At 35.3% G+C, this 16,768-nt stretch overlaps 1 protein-coding gene across 4 annotated transcripts in view; it reads left to right on the top strand.

Moving 5' to 3' along the window:
* VPS13C (vacuolar protein sorting 13 homolog C) overlaps nt 1-16,768 on the top strand; it is a 79,659-nt gene that overhangs the window by 11,417 nt on the left and 51,474 nt on the right. For 3 of the 4 annotated variants that reach the window (XM_052672307.1, XM_052672303.1, XM_052672306.1), the window contains 21 exons: nt 192-251; nt 841-921; nt 4,093-4,150; nt 5,042-5,169; nt 5,963-6,069; nt 6,743-6,914; nt 7,384-7,446; nt 8,093-8,228; nt 8,843-8,937; nt 9,593-9,735; nt 10,703-10,895; nt 11,060-11,174; nt 11,507-11,643; nt 12,350-12,476; nt 13,173-13,290; nt 13,621-13,750; nt 14,120-14,198; nt 15,084-15,223; nt 15,727-15,880; nt 16,379-16,455; nt 16,605-16,664. In XM_052672307.1, the coding sequence (XP_052528267.1) occupies nt 192-251; nt 841-921; nt 4,093-4,150; nt 5,042-5,169; nt 5,963-6,069; nt 6,743-6,914; nt 7,384-7,446; nt 8,093-8,228; nt 8,843-8,937; nt 9,593-9,735; nt 10,703-10,895; nt 11,060-11,174; nt 11,507-11,643; nt 12,350-12,476; nt 13,173-13,290; nt 13,621-13,750; nt 14,120-14,198; nt 15,084-15,223; nt 15,727-15,880; nt 16,379-16,455; nt 16,605-16,664 (2,373 nt within the window). Of the gene's footprint in view, nt 1-191; nt 252-840; nt 922-4,092; nt 4,151-5,041; nt 5,170-5,962; nt 6,070-6,742; nt 6,915-7,383; nt 7,447-8,092; nt 8,229-8,842; nt 8,938-9,592; nt 9,736-10,702; nt 10,896-11,059; nt 11,175-11,506; nt 11,644-12,349; nt 12,477-13,172; nt 13,291-13,620; nt 13,751-14,119; nt 14,199-15,083; nt 15,224-15,726; nt 15,881-16,378; nt 16,456-16,604; nt 16,669-16,768 lie in introns of all 4 variants that reach the window. The other variant, XM_052672305.1, reaches the window with a different exon arrangement.

Below are 16,768 nucleotides of genomic sequence, written 5' to 3'. Positions count from 1 at the left end.
GTTGAGAGCTAAAAGTAACTCACAAATTTGGAATTGGGTTTTGACTTGCATGTATGCAGTCTAGAGAAGTTGATCTCTGTAATCTGGTGGCACCAAAATGATTTATTCTGTGCGTGGAAAAATAGTATAAAGCCACAGATGTGGTAGGTAAGGTGCATCACAGAATGACTTCTGTGCCTTTGGAATTTCAGACAACAAATGAGAACTGGAAACCTTCAATTCTAAGTGATGCTACAAAAGTAATTTACAAGGTAATGTGTTTTGTTTTTTTTTCCTAAATGGCTAAAAATTTTAGCTAGCAACTGTTATTGGAGAGATGTAGTATGCAGGTACAGAGAAAAATTGGAAAAACTGTGAATTCTTGTATTTTTACTTAATTTTTTAATAAGTAGAACTAAAAAGACTGGCTTTAAGTAAGGCATACCTTTCTACTCCATAGTTTAAGCAATCAATGCAAACACTGATCTGCTCATAAACAACATTACACAGCAAGACAGAAATCTGTGTAGTAACTATGATTTCAAACTGTTGTCAAATTGCCATTTCCTATAGTAGTCTATATGTAAAACACATTTGGAATTCAGGTAGTGAAGCATGCCCTTTTGCTCCTCCCCACCCCAGTTACCTTTTATCAGTGTGTGTGAATGTGTGCACTTTAAGAGCATGCTTTTTAGCAAGTAATTTTCTTTTCAAAATGGTATTAAAAGATTAAATGTGTCTCAGTGCTTATAGTAGATTTGTTGTATAACCTTTTTTTTTTTCCAAGTGGAAGCTAAATTCATAGAATGTATTGAATACAGAGTATGGAATCTGTTGAATGCTTTTTTTTTTTCTTTGCAGCTTTTATGCTTGGACAGCCTCAGTGCCTATTGGAATGTACACAGCAAAATGTATTATCACGGCTCCCATGAACAGATACTGGTAAGGTAGAGTTGAATGTTGAGTGGTGCTCCATCTCACGACTGTTACACTGTTTCAGACAACGTCTTATTAATTTCAGCAACACTCAACCCCAGACATTTGGTCAGCTCTATTCTGATAGCAGGGCCATGTGTTAATTCATTGTGCCATTGATGGTTAATATGCTTTGGAAGCTCTATGTGTTACCAGCTCCTACAGACTTGGAGATGGTTGGAAACTGGGTTTGTAAGGACAGTTCTATTAGCGTGTGACTTAGTGTGCTCGTGCTCAGTACTGTTTATTAAATGTCTGGGCTATACGAGGTCTTATTTAGCTACTGTAATGAAAGCTGAAATAGTAAACAAACGTAGAGTTACTAAAATTTCAGAATATTAAACCTTATTGGAGCACAGACTTTATATTATCAAGATACCTAAGCTGTGTAAGTGAAACTAACCAATGTGATGTAGCCAAACAGAAGAACAAGTCAGTAAAGCAAAGAACATTGCCAAAGAGAAGAGCAAGAACATCAAGTAAAGAGCATTTATTCTTTTTTCTTTTAGCAGACTATACCTTGTAGGTGGTAACTGTCCACTGTCCGACGTGGGAGTTAGAGGAATTAATATAGTATTTCTCTGAAGGTAGCACCCCTCTTTTGGGAAACAGATACGGAAAAATGAGCATGCTTCAGTTGTCAAGTTGAAAAGAGTCACAGCTTTACATTGGAAGTACTCAGTAGGACTGAGTAATGATGACTTCTGAAAATGAAACATAATTAAGGTAGACTGTGTGGCAGAGATGATGCTGGAAATAATTAAAATGGTAATTACTGGGGAGGGATAAACTCCAGTTTGCATGTATGAGCTACTCGAAGGCTGTGTCTAGTTTCTCTGATTTGTTAGTGTTCTGAGTTGCTGTTAGCTAGATGAGTAGTGGTATACTGCAAATTGTAATGTTGTAAGCCTAGGAAATACTCATGAGATAAGGCAGCAATTAAATAAAACAACTTTTACTTAGTCTAAAGAGAAACTGGGAATGTAGCACTACTAATAGGGCAATTATATAGACATAAATTGCAGCTGAGGGCAAACATCCTCCTTCTGTACTGCAGGTGAGGAGTACTTGATTGCAAAAGTGCCTTTGCTGTTAAGTTCGTTTCAGATTGCTATTACATAAATGTGGTTAAAAGATGGCTGATTTGTAGGTAATGAGAAGCAGCTAGTTATTCTAGAGAGCTGCTGGCTGGTAAATGAATGAATAGTTTACGTTTTGAAAGTGATCTTAGAAGGATTATGAAAACAAGTTAGTTGGCTTGGAATATTGTACGTATGACTACTCTTCTTAGTTGATCAGAAATGTGTTTGTTTCATTTTGTGGAGAACGCTGAACATGTGCTGTATATTGTCTGCATTTTACTTTTGGTTTGAATAAGTACGTCTGTGCAAAATACAGTGCATTACTGACACACTGGGTTTATAAATGTTATACAAATGTTCCGTGTATCCTCATACAGTATTCCTTGTTTCCATTTCTTCTGCAGTCCTAGTCTTCTACAGTTATGATTTATTTTTCTCTTGTGAACAAAGCATACACTTAACGTGATGGACTTGATGCTAATAAGGAAGTATGCTTCAAAACTGGTAAAACCAGCCAGTCAATAAATGTACTCTGAATTCTTGCTGTTAATGTGGAACTTGAAACCCAAGACCTCCTTCTATTTTAGTTCTGGTTCCCATTGTAGGATAATTCTCATTTTCTAGAAGTTGGAATTCAAGTTCACTGCATGTATAAGATGCTGTGAATATGTTGTTTCTTTGTCCTGTCTGCATACTCTTACAGCTAAAATTCCTCAGGGTGCTTTCCATTATGCCTTTTTAGTTTAGTAGAGATGCTTACACATTCTTAATAAGCTGTAATGAAGGAGGTGTGGTATTTGGCATGGGCGTAAGATGCCTTGTGTAAATCTTCTCAGCTGCTTGTGAAGTCCTTTTCAGTACAGAGAATTCTGAAACTGAGACTAGAATACATTTAAATGTAGTCTGCAGTATATCCTGTTTCCTGAAATGCTAGGACTTCCGTCTAGATAGGCCATTTCAGTCATACTTGTAAGCAGTATTATCAAGAAATCAGATTTAGCACAGTAGCTGATTGGTCTGCCTTGTAGTTGAAATAAGCTGTGTAATCCATAGCAGTCTGTCACTTTCACACAACAGTCTTCATATTTAAATAACATGAGCATATGGCTGTTTGTGAGATTAGCTGTTATACACTTAAGCTTATTGAAAAGCTTACTTTCACTACTGGAGTTCAGAAAGTGCATTTAAATGCAAATATCTTTAATTAGCATGTGTATTTTTTTGTAAAATACGAAACATTTTAAAATAAGAAATTGGGAAAAGAAATTAGTGGAAGAGATTTCTATCTGTAAGATGTTTTCCTTGTAAAAACTATGCTTGATATTGATAGTCTTCGTAAAATAGGACAGTAACAAGTACTTCATCTGCCTTCATATAATGCATTGTATGTACTGCTTCTTAAAAGAGTGTGTCCTGTTTTAACTGATAGTGCCGTTGCAATCCATGAACTAGATGAAATAATTGGTATTTGTATAGCATCTTCAAAAAACTGCTGAAGAATTGCAGCAGCGAAGAGACCTCATTTTGAATGAGGACTCAGTTCCAGCATGAAGTTGCTCATTCCTCTCAGGCTGCTGCATTATTTTCCTGACACTGTATCTTTCATTTCTCTCTTAACTGTGGAATATCAGAAGACTGAAACAGCTTCCTTATGGGATAAATATGAGGAAGGATAGATTATGAATATATTGTCTCTGCACCTTCAAGGAGTTTAAAAACAAATACTTCATCTATTACACTACATGTCTGCATGTACACGATTGCTAGAATGTTTTAAATTAGTGAACGCTGGTTGATGCAAGATATGAAGGTTCAGTGAATTTCTGAATGAAGTTGAATTAAATTGTAATAACATTCTACTTGATGAGAGAAACCTATTGAGTCTGCTGTGTTAAAACATTTTACTTTTAAGTACTTGGGGTGAAGGTTTGGGGAAACTCCTGCAGAAACATTATTGGAGTTGAACTGTCCTCTAAATTCCTGATGTCTTCTAAATTTTAAGTAGACCAACAGTAAATATCCTTCAATTGCTAGACAGTATCATATTCCTTTACAGGATCAACTGAAAAGAGGAATTCCATATGGTGATAACCAGCCTCAAGACTACGAGTACAGTAAGTAAGCTACGAGTGAGTGAGCATACACTGTTTTGAGCATTTTTGTTGGTCTGAACTGATCGTACAGGCATATCCATACTAGCTTCATTATGTTTAGGCTTTTGTGAAATTTAACATTGTAGAGGTTTTTTCTTTTTTCTATCTATTGCTGGGCTGATCTCATTTGTTGTATGAATTAAATGTTTCATAGAATCATAGAATGGCATGGGTTGAAAGGAACCATCCCCCTTGTCCTATCACTGTCTACCCAACTAAAAAGTTGATTCGCCCTTTTTTTTTTTTTTTTTTTTTTAATAATCCCCATTTAAATACTGGAAGGCTGTAATGAGGTCTCCTCACAGCCTTCTCTTCTCCAGGCTGAACAAGCCCAGCTCCCTCAGCCTGTGTTTGTAGGAAAGGTGCTCTGGCCCCCTGATCATCTTTGTGGCCCTCTTCTGGATCCTCTCCAACAGCTCTCTGTCTTTCCTGTATTGGGGGCCCCAGAGCTGGATGTAGTACTTCAGATGGGACCTCACAAGAGTAGAGTAGGGAGGGACAATTCCACTCCCTGTCCCTGATGGCCACCCCTCTTCTGATGGAGCCCAGATACCACTGGCCTTCCAAGCTGCAAGAGCACACTGCTGGCTCATGTTCAATTTTTCATCCACCAGGACTCTCAGGTCCTTCTCCACAGTGCTGTTCTCAAGTTCTTCACCCCGTCTGTATACTTATCTGGGATTACTCTGACCCAAGTGCAAAACCTTGCACTTGACTGTGTTGAACTGTTTCTGTGGGTCTTGAGTGTACACATCATATTATGTGGAGTAGGTGATATATCAGGCAGCGGGCTTAAGTATTTTTAAGATGGCTTCCTGTTTTAAATTAATCTCAATTTTTTAATTTTTTAAGTTTTTAGACCAGTATCAGCCTCTGCAAGAGTTTTTATCAACCCAAATGCAGAAGCAGAACTGAAAACTCCCAAGCTTGATTGTAATGTAGAAGTACAGAGAATTGCTATTGAACTCACAAAGCCACAGGTAAGTTGGGTTGGTGTCAGTTGTCACCTACTTCAGAGTTTATGAGGAGCTGTATCAGTAATTGTGATTAAAAAATGTGATCCTTGTGTAACAGTTGCTCCCCGCTGTTAGATTCAGGCTCTCTGACCTTGTTACCTGCAGAAGCTGTGAGAACAGCACTTGGAATAGAGAACAGAAAATGGAATCTCTTATGATTAACCCTTGTCTCACTTTATCTGCTGAAACTATAAGCCAGCACTGTAATGGGAGAGAAGGAAGGGTAAAAGCAAGAGTAGGAATGAGTGGTGTGTACTGGCTTTGGGAACAGAGCCCACTGAAGTACTGTGAAACTCATTTTGATAGCTCCCTAGCAATATCATTGCTTATTCAGTTATAATTTACAGTTTCAGTGTATTTTTAGCTCTAATCGATTCCCAAATGCAGTCTGTATTGAGAACAGTGCCAAGATTATTAGTGCAAATGCAGTTCCAATATTGGGACAATTTTATATTGACAAAGGAAGAAAATAAGATTTGAGAAAGTTCAAGCCTGTGTTTTGAGCAGGCGAATAGAAGTAAGAAAAATAGACTTGTTTTGTCTCTCAAGGAAACCAGAATTTCAGATGGCAGCATCCTCCAACAGCAATAGGTATAGCTGTTGGTCTACTTTAAGTAGCAATGAAAATGCATAGGCCTAAATTTCTGTGTAGTTTGGGGAGCACTGAAGGCAGCCTTACAAACATATATTTCTACTGGAAATACTGCATGTAATGAAATCCAAACTTTTGCTAAGGAACTTGTTTTCCTGTGCTTAGTACCTCAGCATGATTGACCTTCTGGAGTCCATAGATTACATGGTTCGCAATGCACCGTACAGAAAATTTAGGCCAAATGTACCTCTGCATAAAAATGCCAGGCAATGGTAAGTTGCATTTAGTCATGCGCTCTGGGTGATGTGTCGAGATGTGTTGAGTCATTTCCAGTCTTATCATCCTCCTTTGTGGACAGTGTGCTTTTAAAACTGGATTGCATGTGTCATTAAAACTTAACGTAGCTTTGCGTAGCCAAGTAAAAATAGTTTGCAGAGCAGATTATGTGAAAGATCCAGGTGATGAAAATGACTTATAAAGCTAACTTTGATCCCAGAATCTCTGAACAAAACTCCAGTGATCTCTCTGAAGGTTAGAGTACAATTTTAGAAAAACTAAAGAAAAAATTAGTACATGTATTACAAGGGAAACGTGTCAACTGTAATTTTAGTTCTTAGTTTTGAGCTGATTACATTTTTTATGGATCTTTTTCTGAATAATGAATTGATGCTACTTATCAAAGTGTTTAAATGTTCTTTATGCTTTTATAGTCCAGATTTGTAAACATGTGGAAGTCAGTAGTGAATATGAATTTATAGTTCATCAGACATGGAACATAAGCCTTCGGTCTTTTCATGAAGTGAAGTAGAAACTTTAAAATTTTATAAGTGAATTGCTTAAATGAAGAAAGTGTTTGCGTATTAATAAAATACTCCTTCTGCAGTTTCTAAGTTGCAGGGCACAAAATGAAATATGAAATTATTCACGTGTGTGAATTTATTGTAGGTGGAAGTATGCAGGTGACAGCGTTCTTGAAGTTCACATCAAAAGATGTACTCGCATGTGGTCGTGGAGTAACATAAAACAACATAGGCAGCTTCTGAAGAGTTACAGAAACGCATACAGGAACAAACTGACACAGAGCAAACTGTCAGAAGAAACGCAGAGACAAATTCAGGTATGCAGTGTTTCACTCAAGGGCAAATATTTTTTTATCCCTTGATTACATAATTCTTTAAATATTTATGACAGCCATCAAGATTGATGGTTTTCTTAGAGCACAAGAGTTCTAGAAAGACAGTTTTAATCAGAAGCCCAACATAACCTGGTGGGGAAAGAAAGAATTCTAATGTAGATGTGTAAATTAACATTTCTTGGTTGTAGGATAATAAACTTTGGTTTTTTACTGAAGTGTAAGATAGAAGGATAAAAATTATACTAACATCAGGCTTCAGAAGCAGATGTACCCATTAAAAGAAAGGAGCATGTCTAGAGAGAAGTTGGAGAGTAAATATGAAAGGATTGGTAGAGAAATTGTAGTAGTGAGATTTTACTAAATGTGACTGAGTAGCAGATGATTCATATTATATTATTTTTAACATTTTATATATTTTATTTTTATTATAAAATATTTTATATTTTTACAGGACCTAGAAAAAAAGCTTGATGTCTTCAATATAGTCCTAGCAAGACAACAGGCACAAGCTGAGGTAAGAAATTATTTCTGTTCAGTAATATTGTAGCACTTCAAATAGGATTGTTTGGTCATTATAGAGTCTTGACAAAATCTGTGGTGATGAGTATGGCTGAATGGGGAAAAAAGAAGGCAAGCTTCCAGTTTTTCCAGGACAGGAATAAATCAGTTTACAAACTAGAAGCGATTCCCCAATACTTACTACTGCGTGCGCTGTTTCTGCTGTCTAGCATTAATGTCTCTGCATTAATGATTGTTTTGTTCCTTTGACTTCTGTTATTTCAAGACTAGCTCTACTGGTTTTCAAATCAAACATATACAGCTGTTACCACACAATCTGTACTTTCAAATATTCTGATGCCTTTCTAGTGGACAGCAAATTTAATTAAACAACAGCTATGATAGAATTTTTAAGAGGTAGATGAAACCTGCGTTTTATTTTGGAAATCGTTTGTGACACTAAGTAGTTGCCTGTTACAATGCTAGGGAAAATTTGAGGTCTGCAGTTAAGGTAAAAAACACTTAGCATTCTGAAGGTAAGCTCAGAATAGTCCCTCTTGCAGGGGTGATGTTGCTGTCCCTCTCATGCCTATTAAACACATAATCTACAGGAAAACAAAATACATAATAATTAATTACATATTTTAATGTCTGCTTTGTAGACAATAAGATCAGGACAGAAACTACTGAAGAAGAAAGGCATTGAAGCTGAAAAAAAAAGTGGAGGATGGTTTAGTGGTTTCTGGGGTAGGAGAGAATCTAGAAAAAAGGAAGATGAAGAATCATCTGTTCCTGAAAGTAAGTGTAGGCTGTAATATAGTAACTTTTTAAGACATCAGTGTTTCTATATACTTGGTTGAATGAAGACAAAGAAGCAAGTTACGGTATGTCTTACTGTATGTTCCCTACTGTGCAGAAGTGAGTATGAAATAGACAATACCACACAATAGTGATCTATTTTATGATTTTATTTACTGTTATTGATGATTGAGTTGGAAAATAGGGAGTATTTCTGAAATGGCCCTAAATACTTCAGAACCTTCTAAGGAGAAGAATATCGAGTTTTTAGCTGTGGTTTCACAGGTGGCAACTGAAATATTGTATTCTGGTCATCTTCCATCTAAATGAGAAAATGCTTCTGATAGTACTCCTCAAAGCTCTTTTCATTGCTGGACAATGTGGATCGTTTCGTAATATAAATGATGGTAATTTTAGTGCTGCATACATAATGCCATATATGAAGGCTGCTTATTATTTTACAAAGTGGACTTTACTGCAATATAATATAGAGCTTTGTGTCAACAGAACTTAAGCACAGTAGAAAACTAGTGGGAGGGAAATTGGTTATAGTTGCTAGCTGAAGTGTAAGCTTTTGTGGATTTTATTTATGTATGTATATATTTATTTATTAGCTATCGATGAACTAATGACACCAGAAGAGAAGGCTAAGCTTTTTACTGCTATTGGCTATAGCGAGAGCTCCTATCACCTTTCCTTACCGAAACAGGTAAACAACTTCTTAAGGGGATGGTTTAACAACAAATCTTTCTATTATTGTGCTTCCCATGGGAAGGCTCAGAATTCTAAGTGGCGACATTGTATTATTCTCTGTACAGTCAGTCCTGTGAGCTTAGGTGCTTATCAGATTGAGAAGAGTAGAGCCGCAGCAAGCATCTGTGACCAGCAAAGAAGATGCAAAATGCAAACAGTGCATTTGTGTAGGAAAAGGTTGATTTCTTGGTTTAGACAAACAGTGAACTGTAAAGGTGCTTTCATTTTTGTCAATACCACATGGAAATGTGCAGGCTTCAAATTAATTATGGAGTATGGTTCAATTTTTCTTAACTTGCTGATTGACACAGTCACAAATGGTACATAGGCAAAATATGTTTTTGACACTTGATTTCATAGTTTAAAACCCCTGTGAGTTCTTAGAAGAAAAAAAAATTCAAATTAACTCTGCATTTCTTGAAATACCATGTTTTATATTAGAGAAATATCTGGTGAGGGTTGAAGGTTCTGTAAACTGAGGTTATTGCATGTGGATGTATGGCTGCTGGTTTAGCCATAACTCCACATTGCATTAGATTCATTTAAATTAGGAGTTCAGAAAAAATTTTGTGATGAAGATGACTAATTGCAGTTTTCTCTCTCTTTGCTAGTATATTGCCCATATTGTGACATTGAAGCTGGTGAGCACTTCTCTTACAATTAAAGAAGACCAGAATGTGGCAGAAACTCTCAAAGTTCAGATAATTGATTTGAGTACAAAAATATCACAACGCCCAGGAGCACAAGCCATTAAGTAATTAGATTTATATTTTGCTTTTGTAGAAATATTACTTTTTTGAAACTTCTTACACCTTTTTTTTTCTTGAAAATTGTATTTATTTTTTTACATGGATTTTTTTTTTTGTTTCATTCTTTCTAATAATTAGAAGATATTGTCAGTTTGGTGAATAATATTGAATGGAATGAGGAAAAGAATATTATTTGTTGCTGTGTGAATGTGAATGAGTTGTTTGTTGAATTTATATGTTGAAGTGCTGTATATTAACTCTGGGAATTATTTAAGCAGTGTGCAATGGTTTAGCTAATACGTTCCAGCCAAGCTATTGAATGTGATGTGGCTTACTTCCTACAGAAAAAAAAATCCATGCCTGTATATTGTGTGTACATATGAGCCAGCACATGGAAACCTTTCTCTTCTGAGAGAAATCACACCAGAAATAATGGGCACAAGTTATTGTTACACAGTGATGTAAGAATGGTTTCAGTGTCTGGAGAACAAGTCTGCATTTGTTCACACTTTCATTTGCAGTTCCTTTGTCTTTTGACTTCATGCATAGGATCACCAGCTGAGTTGTGAACTGTGGAAATATTTTGCTGAAAGCAGTTTTATTAAAGGTGTGATCACAACCCCCAGAAAAGTTGTACAAATTTGACATAAATGTATGCCATATCGTTTACTTGGCGGGAAGTGGTCCATAGAGAGATTCCAGCAAGAGAGACCCAGCACCCTGAAAAGAATTCTGTTTCTAATAACTGCAGTTGAAAGAAAAATATCACCCTTGTGAAGAACATGGCTCCTACCTATTTCTTCACAGTTTATTCATGTTACAATGAGTTAACCATGTGGTTTGTTAGTCCTGTGACACTAGCTTGATTTCTTATTTTCCTTAATCAAAAGCCTTCTGATATTGCTTGTTCCTCATAGATGGAACTGTTCCAGTTTCTAATCTACATAGTAATTACTCACCTGTCGTCTTTAGGGTGGAAGCAAAGCTTGAAAACTGGTATGTTACCGGCCTGAGACAGGAAAACATTATACCATCTCTTGTGGCTTCCATTGGGGACAGCAAGTCTTCTCTATTGAAAATAGAGTTTAATACTAATCCAGAAGATAGTACTGCTGATCAGAGTCTTAGTATTGAATCACAGCCTGTGGAAATAAAATATGATGCAGTAAGTTTAGTAATCAAAATTGTTCTCTCTTTTGTGATTCTTTTTTTAACTGTTGCTTTCATTCTCTTTGCTCGATTAAGATTTATTTTGTAGTTTTTTTCTGAATTGCTTATCATTATGTTGTTAAAACATGTTGTTAATTTTTGTCTCTTTGTCTTTAAAAGAGAACAATAAATGCAATGGTAGAATTCTTCCAGACAAGTAAGGGAATGGATCTTGAAAGATTAACATCAGCCACGTTAATGAAGCTCGAAGAAATCAAGGAAAGAACTGCTACAGGTAAAGAGACATCTCACTGAAGGCAAAGCCTCGAATATCATAGAATGTTTCTTTCAAAACTTTGTGTTTTGATTGCTGGCTAAATAGAATTACTAGATGTCTTTTTTATCTTGTTCGTTTTCTGTTTTGTTTTGTTTTGTTTTAAACTTAGAATAATGGATGTTCTTTTAGTGGAGAGCAGTTGGTTGAGGTGGAAAACAAACCTTTAAAAAAGTCAGCCTGTATCTAAGATGTGTTATATTTCAGGTAATGTTTCTTCATATGTGACCTGGAAAAATGTTTTCTTGTGAGTAGCATTTCAATTGTAATGTCCCTTCTCTTTTGTTTTGTAGGATTAGTTCATATTATCGAAATGAGGAAAGTCCTTGACTTGAAGGTTCATCTGAAACCTTCCTACCTTGTGGTTCCGCAGACAGGTTTCTACCATGAAAATTCAAATTTGCTGATCTTAGACTTTGGTACATTTCAGGTATGTGAATGATCTCTTTTCATAAGCACAGAAGAAGAAGGAAATAGTCTTTTTTTTTTTTCTCAACATATCTGTCATGTAAAACTGTGAATATCAGAAAGTGAAGGTGTGCATCTGCAAAAGTATTCTCACCCAGTGTGCTTAAAAGATCAACTGCAGTCAGCAGTTCTGTCAGTGTTCAAAGCTGTTGGGTTGACTATGATGTAGCTGTATAACCTGCCCCAGAAACATTGTCTTTTTTGATAAATCATGATAATAATATTTTAATTAATAATATATTTAGCAAAATGTGATTATTTTTCCTTTTGTTTATCTTTAGAATGAGGTACCTCTTATTAATGTAAGAGGATATATGTTTTTTTACTTGATTTTGAAAGTTGATTCTGTTACTTCTATGAAAATAAAAAATGGCAATTATTTAACTTGCTTTTAATTGACTAAATAAATATTTTGTTTGTACTTCAGCTATAAACTTTTAAATTAATGATAAGACTTCATTTCACATTACATGAATTGTATGGTTTGATAGCACCATCAGAAATAACAATTTAATAGCCTTGGTGAGGGAAGTGTGAAAGTAATCAAGGTATGTTCTCTATAATAATCCAACTGGCTATCAGGAAGTTACATGAATCATCTTTTTCACCATCACTAGAACTAATATTTTGCATGAGTTTTATACTTATCTTGTCCTTACGTTTTCTAGCTGAACAGCATAAACCAAGGCAGTAGTGAAGCTTCTAGTTTTTCATCCTTAGAAGAGATTATGGACAAAGCTTATGACAAGTTTGATGTGGAAATAAAAAATGTGCAACTTCTTTTTGGAAGAGCAGGTACTAAAACAAAACTTTTAAACTACTAATTAAATATTTACTAAAATCCTTTTGAACTAATAATCAGTTGTTTACTGAAAAACTGTTTACTCAGAGGATTGCTGACGTACACCTTTCTGTCATTAGTAAATATGTTTTTGAAGAGAAAAGGCAAACAAAAAGCCAGAATTTAAGTAAACAGATTTAGTTTAAAAACAAACAAACAAACAGCCACCTCTTCTAATGTTAAGCTGAGAAATTTCCTTGTTAGTTTTTCTTGAAACATCTGCTTGTGTTTTGGTTGTAGGTCTGTGTATTATTTCTTTATTTTGCTTTTGAGCAACGTAAACACATACAATTATTATTATTATCTTTACTATGCTGTAAAATATGGGTGAAGTTGGCCTTAGTAGTAGTTCATCTGGACTTAAGTTTTATGGTTGATAAAATGCTAGGTTACTTTTAAAAATTTTTTGTATTCAAGTGCATCATTTAGTGTGGAGTTGAGCTTAACAGTGCCAAGTCAATATATTGCTAAGGAATGTAGAAAATCTATTAAAAAGCCCTTAGAACATCTCACCCAAATTGTTCTGACTGCTTTGGTTTGTGAGTGGGTTCTTCAGCTTTTCTTGGGGATGCTATTTGAATACTCACAGTATTTTAATTATAGCAATTAGCAAGCAATGCGTTTTATCTAAATGGATTTAATACTTGCAGGTGAAGACTGGAAGAAAGCTCGTTTTCAGCATTCATCAACTTTACATATGTTACAGCCTATGGATATTCATATACAGCTGGCAAAATCAATGGTGGAAAGAGATACAAGAATGGCAAAGTAATGTACTAATGTTGAGAGGGTTTATTTCTTAATTACTGTGTACGTACAGAACGGAACAAAATATTATACTTTAGAATTTGAAGACATCAATGTCTTAGTTAGCTTACTACTTTTAACAAAGCCTTTTTTCACTGTTTGTTCCCTGATCACCTTAATGAAGTAACTAAATGAATGACTGCAAACCTGATTTTGATGGGTGCAACACTTGCTTTTAATGCAGATTCAGTAGCTTTACTGTGATCTGACTTCAGTAACAGTAATGTTTTAAATCAAGAATTGGTGTGTACTGTTTCTTTTGTCTTAGAACCAGATTTCTTTTTTCTTAAGGTTTAAAGTGTCAGGAGGGCTTCCTTTGATGCATATCAGGGTTTCTGACCAGAAAATCAAGGGGATTTTTGATCTGATTGATAGCATTCCATTGCCTCAGATGTCATCTGTTTCAATTCCAAGCACAAAGGTAAGCTGAACATAAATAATAAAAGTTAAACAATACTACTACTACTAAAACTTTGACAACAGAATCAAAGTGATTGTTATATGAATTCCTCCTAATGTCTGCTCACTTTTTTTATCTGAAATACGAGATCTGTTGCTCATCTGAGCTGTGCAAAGTGTCTTCATTACAACTTAACATCAGAACATGTTGGCTTATTCCAACAGAGCTAGCTTTGTCACTGTCATGTTGGCTTCAGTATAAATATTGCCCAAACTCAAATGTCTAATAAATGAAAGACCAGCTTAAAGATTTATCATCATTGGAAAGTGCAACTCAACATACCAAGTTATGAAAACTTAAAAACTGACTTTTTTTTTCTTCTCACTCTAGGCAGCAACTATTCCCACAATTCCTGTTGATGCCAAAGGATTGCTTCCTACACACCACTTCTTAGCAGAAATGGTGTCAGGTAAGAAAGAAAGAACATAGCAAAATTTATGGAATGACTCAGTATTTTCAGGCAAGTATTGGTCTTAAAGCATGCTATTAGGACACTAGGGATGAGTACAGTTGTCTCTAACTTGGATAATAAGATTATTAAAATGCTGTTGTTACCTCAGAATACTACATATGCTTTTTTTTTTTTTTTAAATATAAACCTTCTTTATTGAAATAAATTCATATTCTGCATAAGCAACTTCTTAAATAAGTAGAGTGAGCTGTTAATAGCAATTGCATTAGGATGTGATTAGCAATCCAGCAATTATCCAGATGTCATGCCTCGTCTTTTAGAGAATTGAGAAAACTTTTTCAAAAGTGAATTACACTGTTTTACTAAAAACCAAATCTGCGGCTGTCATTTGAAGAGTTTGATGTTAAAGACATCTACTTTGAAGTAAGCACATGGCAAAGGCTAAGTAACATATTCAAAGCACATATTCTTTTATAAGTAGCCAGTGTATGGCAGAAATACTGCTGCAGACGTTACAGGAGTGCTGTCTGAAATGTTTTGCATTAGTCAAGCTCTTCTGTCTCTGCAAATACAGAGGAAGACTAGCAAATGGCAAATTAGATTGATGCTTTGGATTTGAATGTTTATTTTCCTAGTTGTTCCAGAAAAAAATTTGCACAGTGGCATCTAATTATACAACTAAATTCTAGTGCTTTCTTCAATAAAGCTTTAATTTTTGTCGCTTTGCCATTTTCATCCAATGGGAAGAAGGCAATATAGATGTAAAAAGTGTGCTTTGTCAGATTAGATTTAAGTGGTACTAGAATGGGAAAGAAACAGGGAGAGATCCATCCTTGTTCCTGGTGAAAGCTTACTGAGGAGGAGGTCACCTCTGTTCTGCAGACTCTGAAGAAGAATATTTTGATTTTGAAGAAAGTTGTGAACAAAGCGATAGGACACTAAGAAAAGGAGAAGAAATAGGAAGCAAGGAATCTGCTAAAGAGGAACTGATAGATCTTCAGCTGAAGTTTGAAATTAAAGAGGTATGTCTCTTTAATTCTGTCTTAATCTCCTATATAAAGACTACTTACTATAAGAAAACCCATTATTCTATTACCAGTGTTGCCCAAGTTTATGGACACACGACACATGTTTACCAAAGTAAAAATATAAGTGTGTGTGTATATATTAGTTCTATTTATAAAACACAGAGAAGAGTACATAAAATGTATATTCTTCAAGTGTGTGTATAAGTTGTGTAATAAAACACAAACAGCAACAAAAAAATCTAAAGAGCCCATTCCTGGAACTATTATTTTATATTAACACCAGCACCCACTTCGTCCCTTCCCCAGAAAAGAAATGGAATGGAAGAACAAAGCAAGTAACTTGGCAGGTCACCCACAAAGAGCAAAATCCATGAAGTGTCTGTGACCGTCAGGTGTAAACAAGGCATTAATACAAATAGCATTCCTTCATTGTTGATTTGAGCAAAGAAAACACTCTATGTAAAAAGATGGCAGAACTTTATTTCTTACTCATCCAGGTTTTGCTAGAACTCACCAAGCAAGAAAAAACTGAGGAAACAGTGCTTGTGTTTGATGTAATGCATCTTGGGACAGAAGCAACTGTCAGAACGTTTAATTTAGCAGCTGTATCATATTTGAAGACAATAAGCCTGGATTACTATGAAATTGGAGGTAATGTAGGAGTAATATATTGTATGTATTTCTAGTAGCCTATATCGTATATATACATATATAGTAGCCTTTTTTTCTGTGCTCCTTAAAATTCAGACATTGCTCTAGTTTTACCATAAACATATTTCACCATGTGCACCCTATTTCAGTATTATGCAACTTTCCACTGGCAGTGCTTGTCTCAGTTGTGCAGCTGTCAGTTGTGGACTGCCACCTTACTGCTTAGCAGATAAATAAATAAGTGAAATACTGCTTAGCAGATAAGTAAATAAATAAAATACTGCTTAGCAGATAAATAAATAGTTTGAGTTAGAGAATACAGACTTGCTGGTTTAGACTTGAAGACAAACCACTGATTCATGTGTCATGGGGCAGTAGATTTTAACAAACTACATTGAAAGCTAACCCCTGTGTTCAAGGCACAAATGCCACTGGCTCACTGAAAGGAGAAATCTAACTAACTTGTGTATTTTGGGTCTGTTTTCTTGTATGTTACAGGTAAAAAAGCACCCCTTCATTTAATTAGTTCATCAGATAAGCCTGGCTTAGACCTTCTGAAGGTGGAATATATCAAGGTAAAGTTTAATCTTTTCTAAAGGATGATTTTTTTGTTTGTTTAAACATAACAAAGTCTTTGACCTTCTATTTACAGAATATATTTTATATTTTAAGAGCCCAGAGGGTGGTTTGAGTTAACAACCTCTATGCTAATCATTCATTTCAGGCTGACAAAAATGGTCCACACTTCCACACTGTATTTGACAACACTGAACAGAAAATTCAAGTGAGTAGGGATTCTTTTCTTTTTCCTTCCTTTTGTACCATGGAGCCTGAAAGTTCATAAGCATGTGTCAGTTTTTATACCCTTAATGTAAAAGCTATATGTTG

This window comes from Tympanuchus pallidicinctus, unplaced genomic scaffold (genome assembly GCF_026119805.1).
Source record: "Tympanuchus pallidicinctus isolate F22 unplaced genomic scaffold, pur_lepc_1.0 scaffold12, whole genome shotgun sequence".
Taxonomy (NCBI): domain Eukaryota; kingdom Metazoa; phylum Chordata; class Aves; order Galliformes; family Phasianidae; genus Tympanuchus; species Tympanuchus pallidicinctus.
This window is presented reverse-complemented; position numbering and strand designations above follow the sequence as displayed.